At 50.2% G+C, this 7,442-nt stretch overlaps 1 protein-coding gene across 1 annotated transcript; it reads right to left on the reverse strand.

Moving 5' to 3' along the window:
• Positions 1–4,272: 4,272 nt before the first annotated feature.
• Positions 4,273–5,247, reverse strand: LOC135821324 (uncharacterized). The gene has a single exon (XM_065334382.1). It carries the CDS (start codon positions 5,245–5,247, stop codon positions 4,273–4,275), a length of 975 nt encoding a protein of 324 aa, XP_065190454.1.
• Between the last annotated feature and the right edge of the window lie 2,195 nt (positions 5,248–7,442).

Below are 7,442 nucleotides of genomic sequence, written 5' to 3' on the forward strand. Positions count from 1 at the left end.
TCATTCAACAACTTGCAAGGTTGAAGAATTGACCACCACTATTCAGAATGGTCTACACCACACAGCACTGAAGTGGCTCACACACTTGTACTTGTACACACACACACACACACACACATACATACACATACACATACACACATACATGTACATACACATGCATGCACACGTGCATATACATAGACGCACACACACACACACACACACACACACACACACACACACACACACACACACACACACACACACACACACACACACACACACACACACACACACACACATACACACACACACACACACACACACACACACACACACACACATACACACACGCATACATCCACGTACATATACGCACACACGAACATACACACGCATAAACATGTACGAACACAATAACTATAATAATTTGTATGTGTGTATTATACACACACGTACTTGAAGAATACTCGTCATATAATAGACCAATCCCGAAAAGATTGTCTGGGTTCGTGAAAGGGGGCACGCGTGCAAGCCAGCACGTGTGAAGTGCATCGTTTTGTATTCAGTTTGTGTGTGTCAGCTCATGGCGGAGGAGAGAGAGACTTTTGCTCGCCGAGCTGAAGCTAAAGGATTTGATGGAGTCCTGCCAGCAGCTAGTCAAAGGACCTTCGGTACCTTAGTCAGACCCTGACGGAGTTTGGAGGCCAGATAGCTCTCGGTGAGGAGAGAAACATTCGCGTGGCGATCGACTCTCCGTAAAAAATGCAAGCTACATAGCGCCGACATACTGCAACAGCTACGATTTCAGCTAACTTCTCGATCTGCTGCTTCACAAAGTTCAACTATTTACAAGTCCTGACTGTTGTAGTCTGAAGCTGGAGTCTCATCGCCCACCTACAGGTAGCTTTTGGAGCTGATGGATTTCCCGACTTGGACTCCTCCCGCAAACTCTCGCAACATTACTACAGTGTATGCTGTGTTTCCGCACGCTCGTGTCGACATGTCACATACTGTACATGTACCGGGTCGCGGAGGAGCTTGACGACCTCCGCTGACTCCAGGTTTCCGAATGACTGCCGTCGTCTTCGTTGATGTCGCTGGTGACATTCTCCCCTTGCAGGACGTGCACATAGTTGTCGTCCCGGGGGTAAAGACTATGTTGTCTTTCGAAATAGTTCTTCATCACGCTCGCTCGAATGATGTTTCTCATCATGAACTCGTTCCGACGGTGTGACACGGCGATGGTCTTTGGCGGGGCACTGGCTTGGCGAAAACGATATCTTCTTGTGCAATATAACATTGATCGGCTGCGGATGAGTACAGTCACTTCGTGGTTGGTCCTATAGGAGGGCAGCTGCCAGGAAAGAGGCAGGACTCATCGAAGACGAAGCGCTCGCAACAAACAATAGCACTTGAAATATCTTGTAAGATTTAGGGCCTATCGCTTTGAGCCACAGCGCTCACAGCCTTGCCTACTTCATCAAAGTAAGCTCTACATGTTCGTTGACCTCTTCACACTACACAGAAGAGCGAAACAAGGATTATGTCTTAGCATTTCAACTCCAACAGCAAACCATTACCAGTGCGAGAGAGACAACTACAAAGGGCTTCGCTTTCTCTCGCATCGTCTCTCTTGCATGCAACTAACGAGAAAATCGTGTACTTACCCTCGCGTTTACACGCGAACTATCAAACACGTCCTGTGCCGCATGCTGATCAGGTAGTGCCATGTATGTGTTGTACAGTGTACTCTCAGTTGACATGCCCCCTTTCGAACCCAGACAATCTTTTCGGGATTGGTCTATTCTAATATCATCATGAGATCCCTCTAGAGAGGAAACAAGTGAATTGCAAAAACAACATCTTAACATTACTACACTATTACCAGATGAAAATATTTGCCAAGAAACCTGCCACCAGTAAAGACATTGCACTATGCACAAGTAAGAACTATGTGAGTGGCAAGGTGATGATGCTATGAATATTAGTTCTCAATGATCATTTTCATCAGTGTTTTCTATTCTCTCATTTCTACTCACTCTATACAAGAAACATTTAAACAAAATTCACTAAACAATCTACAAACATACAAACAGACGTGTCGTCCCAGTCCATAAGAAACGGTCAAAGTCAGCCCCATCGAACTATCGGCCCATTTCCCTCCTGTCGCTCATCTCCAAGACAATGGAAGCAGTTGTTAACCGTGCTCTCACCAACTTTCTCGAACGAAATAATATACTCTCAAACCACCAGTTCGGTTTTCGTCGAGGGTTAGGACCTGCTGATCTCCTAACAGGACTACACCACCAATGGAGCAAGATAGCAGCTGCTGGCGGTGCTGTACGTATTGTTGCCGTCGACATTGCGGGGGCCTTCGATAAAGTCTCCCACGCAGGTGTCCTTCACAAGGCAAAGGCTTACGGAGTGTCCGGGAACCTCCTCAAGTGGCTCCACAGCTACCTGGCGGATAGACGAATCCAGGCCGTTGTGAGTGGACAAACCTCACCTAAATTCCGAATCAGCTCAGGTGTGCCGCAAGGGAGCATACTGGGCCCCACTCTGTTCCTCCTATATGTCAATGACATGGAGGACCACCTCCCAGCCACAACCCAGCTCGCCATATATGCAGATGACACCACGCTTTATCAGTGCATTCCATCCCTGACCGCTCTCCCAGTTGGCCTAGCGCAGCTCCAGACTGCTGTGGATGCCTTAGCTGAATGGGGCCAGAGCTGGAAGATCGCATTCGAGCCGACAAAGTCGCAAGTCTTGACAATTTCGCATCACCGTCAACCCTGGCCGATTCCTCCAGCCACTTTCAATGGGGTGGCCATAGAGGAAGTGGAGGAGCTGAAGTTGCTCGGAGTGCTCTTTGATCGGAGCCTCTCCTTTCGCTCCCACATTCGACAGGTTGCAGTCCGTGGTCACCAACGTCTTGGCTTCATGAGGAAGGCCCTGCCCATTCTCGACAGCAAGGCCAAGTATGCAGTGTATCGCGGCTTCGTCCGCCCAGTACTTGAGTACTGCCCGCTTTCATGGTTGGGTGCGTCCCAGTCTACCCTGAACCAGCTGGACCGGGTACAGCACCGAGCCCTAAAGCTCATCGGCCCAGGGTCATACCTCCCAAGCCTCACTGTTCGGCGTCAAGTCGCAGCACTCACATTCCTGTACAAGCTGCATTGGATCGACGGTCCCCCAATCCTGACCACCATGACACCACCGAGGGCAGTTGCAAACCAGCACCGGCGCTCCACTCGCCACCAGCAAAAGAACCAGCACCAGCACCAACTAGCACCGACACTGCCCGCCGGAGCCCGTAATAGTGCTCTCCGATCATTCCCCCATGCCACGATCCAAGACTGGAATCGTCTCCCATCTGCCCTGCTACGCAACCTTCCCACGCAGAAGGGAATGCAGGCATTCAAGGAAGGCGCCTACAAGTCGCTCCGCAGCCGAGACTGGCGTTCAGCCACAGATGCCCTCTGAACACTCCCTGAACACCCTCTCTGCTTGCACCCTGGCTCCCCCCTTTTTATTTTTTTATATTTTTTATTATTTTTTATTTTTATTTTTTATTTTTTATTTTCTTCCTCTATCACATGTATCATCTTTCCGTTTTTCCTTCCTCTATATAAATGTACCCCCCCTCCCCTCCCCCTGTGCCTACTGCTCCCCAGTTTTTGGTGCTCTGAAGTGTCGCTGAAGCTGAGACCTCAGGTCGGCGGAGATGCTCCAGTTTTCACCACCACAGTTGCGTCTGCAACCACCCCTACCATGCAGTATTCTGTTCTCGAGGTTCGTGGTTTCTCGTAAAAAAAAAAAAAAATACAATGTATATGTACATGTATATGCAAAGAAATGATCACACATATCAACTAAAACCACATCAACAAAAACCAACAATTCAATGACAATTATTCTATCAGCGACAGTCCAGAATTATCGAAAAAAATTACGGAGGGAAAACATCGAAGTGCAGGGTCCAAAGTCTAAAGGTCAAAGGTCAACGCAGTGATCCCTCAAACTGACTGAAAATGAAGAAAGGAATGTCCATCGGTAACACAAACGTACAGACACACATGCATTCACACAACACACACGCTCAAGTATATACATACACGCACTTACAAGCACGCACACGCAGCAATACTACCACGCATGCACACAAACACACGTGTACTCCTAATCACATACACAGACGGACTGTATGCCAGGAGGAAGTGATAGACGAAAACGAAGCTTTCTGCATAAGGACGGAAATCCGTCCATGTCAATCCTCTCACCTCCTCATTCCTCACTCTCACTTTCTCCTTCATCGCCGTACTCGTCTTCTTCTCCGTCATTCTCCACTTCGTCGTAAAAACGAATCTGCGTATACCGCACATTCAGATCATCTCTGGCCATGGCACTTAGAGCTTCGCGCAGCCGCGGAGACACTAGAGCTCTTTCAGGCATCACCAGCTCCTTCAGAGACGAGCAGCTCTCGACAGCGGTGGCGAACAGCTTTGCTTCGTCGTCAGCATCTCGGAAATCATTCCTCGGAACTCTGAGCGCGGAGAGCTTGGGCAGACTGGGCAGCAGGGACGCAAGCACCGGCAGAGCTCCCGACGAGAGGCAGTCGTCGTCCAGGTACAGCTGCTCTAGGCGTCGGGACTGACTCAGCTCACCACGAATGGTTTCCAGGAAATCTCCAGGTAGCTCATTGCGACGGAGTGAGAGGATCTCCAAACTCTCGTGTTGCTGTTGAATGATTCTACTGACGATCGTAGCCGAGTTCTGCTTCATCCCAACCTTGCGCAGCTCCAGCCTTCTCAGCCTCAGTGCTCCTAACAATGGTGCTAGCTGGGTTAGACCTTCCATATCCAGTACGCAGTCATCGAGACTGACGTACTGGAGATCTGGGCAGCTGCTGCAGACTGTGGTGATGACGTCAAGGTTGACTGCTGGATCGGTGCACTTTTGACCTCCAAAGTTCACTCCCAGCAGTCCTGTACAGCGGTGTGTGTTGCTGTGGACGGTGGCCATAGCATTGCTGCTGAAGAGGTTCCCGGTTGTGTAGAGGTATCGCAGTGTTGACGTGTTGGATGCGATACACGCTGCGATATGGGCCGTGTGACGATCTGTTAGGTTGTTCAGTGGCAGGTCGATGTACGTAAGATTGCGTAGTAGAGCCATGCCATCAGCCATGCATGCGTACCCGGTATCACCTATACCACAGTTGTGCAGGCTGATGCGGGTGATGAACTGGTGGTGGTGAATCATGACTGCGTTGATGGCCTGGCAATCGGAGGGCGAGAGAGGAACCTCGTCGAAATCTACTCCGTACTGCTTGATGATGGCTTACATACTGGGGATGTCTTCGATTCTGCGTTGCTGGGCGTGGACGTGCTCAGCGAAGACCCGGAAGGAATAGAGGATTCGTTGCTTTCGTTCCGCGGCACTGACGTTGTCCTGGGCTGCATTTGGCTGAGCTTCTTCGTCGGATTGAGGAACTGGCGGTAGCTTGGACGTGGGAGTGACGGTAAAGCATTGAATTGCCGATCCTTGTGCCTCGTTCGCCAGGCAGTCGTGCAGAATTTGTGTACTGGCACTCGGGACCCGATCCGTCCAAATGGCTAGCAATGAACGAACGAAATGCTGGCAGGTGATTTTGGTGACGGCTGGGTCAATCTTGCGGCGGATCACTTCCGAAGCAGACGCCAGGTTGATCCTGCCGGCCAGCAACTCTTCTGCAAGATGCTCTGCTTCATCCAGCGATAGAAAGGAGGAAACGTGATCAGCCCATGCCATGATGTGGTCGTGTGTTGTGAAGAGAAAACACGTCACGTTGTGACTCTCTGCTCCTGTGGAATGCTGGTCGGTATCCCGTGGCTGAGTAGACGATGTGGACTGAGGATTGACAATGGCTTCAACCAACACATTGACGGACTCACTGTCCAGCTCAGTGGCGAGTAAGCGCCAAAACATGTTGAGGCTGCCCGTGAATGCTCCAAGGCGCTGCACAAGCCAGGCGACGTCAGCTGCACTGGGGTTGCGTCTAGCGATGTAGCGAGATGCTAGAGCTTCCTGAAGTGCTAGGTGGCTGAAACGCCACTGAGCCCTGGACTTTGGTGATGCCGTGTCGCAGGCGATGAGCATGCCGAGTGTGCGAGCTGCCGATGACAGTGAAAACATGTTGAAATCGGCATCCGTGAAGACGACTTTTCGACGGACAAGCATGTTAAAAGCGAACCGGGAGAGATCATGTAGATTTTCCTGCACATCATGGGGAACATCATCCCAATCGGTGTATTGCTCACCATCATGCCGCTGGCTTTGATTTCTGCTGCTGCAGTATATGAAGGATCAGCGAGTCGAAGATTGCAGACGGCGTGTTGGGCAGACGATGGCTGTGTCGGTGTAGGCTGCATATTGCTTTGGCGAAAAACGGTGTGCGCATCATTGTGGCGAGCTCTGGGTTGCTGCGAAGCTCTGCTAGCAACTTGGCTGCATCGTCTGACGACAGAACATTGCAAATGTAGTGCTCCAAACCCTCCTTTTCGAAGCCCAGCAGCTCCAGACGACGATGGAAGACTATCTCCCTGCTTTGTGTCAGCTTCATTGCTTCTGCTGAATGGCGTGACTTGATGATCAGGTTGATTCCCGGCAATTCTTTGCCCCGGATGACGTCGATCATGAACTTGCTGCAGTCGGCGAGTTTTATCTCGTCGAGGCTGTCGAGAATGATGCAGACAGACTCAGGATGATTGCAAATAAAATCAATGACTTCAGCCTGCTCACCTGGTTTTGTGATGCCGTAATTTTGCAAATCCAGCAGCTCAGCGATGCTTGTGATATTGCGCACTTCTGCCAAACGCAGCTCCAGTGCACGCAGGACAGCGATGTGTGGCCAGATATGCCCTCTTGCCCATTCATACGGACCCTTCTTGGTGAAGAGCATGGTTTTGCCAGCTCCAGCTGATGAGAAGGCAATGGTACGGAAAGTCTTCCCGTGCATGCGTTTTCGCATGGCTTTCTTGACAGTGAGGATTTCGGCAAGTTTCATCTTGCGCAGCTTCCTAGCTTCAGACGCAAAGGAATGAGCCAGCTGCTCATTGCCTGCAGTTGTGCCAAGTCTCTCTGCTTCACGCATCCTAGTGTTTAACTTCTGCTTGGACACTACATGGAGATCAGCATAAAGCTCATCCATTTGCAAGATTCGTTCCTTCTCAACATTAGTCTCTTCTATGCAAAACTGCACATTGCTGTAAGCAGCACACAGACGGTCACGATATTTCTTCACTGCAGCAGGAAGTGAGCTTGCTCGTGCCCCCATGCTGCAGATGCACAGTAGGGAAAGCAATAGCTACACTAGAACAGGCACTGGTTACTAGTACTGTAGAGCAAGCTAGAGAGACCAGCTACAGGTACAGGTAGCTGTAACCAAACTGTATGATCAGCTACAGGTACAATCGTAG

This window comes from Sycon ciliatum, chromosome 7, assembly GCF_964019385.1.
Source record: "Sycon ciliatum chromosome 7, ocSycCili1.1, whole genome shotgun sequence".
NCBI lineage: Eukaryota > Metazoa > Porifera > Calcarea > Leucosolenida > Sycettidae > Sycon > Sycon ciliatum.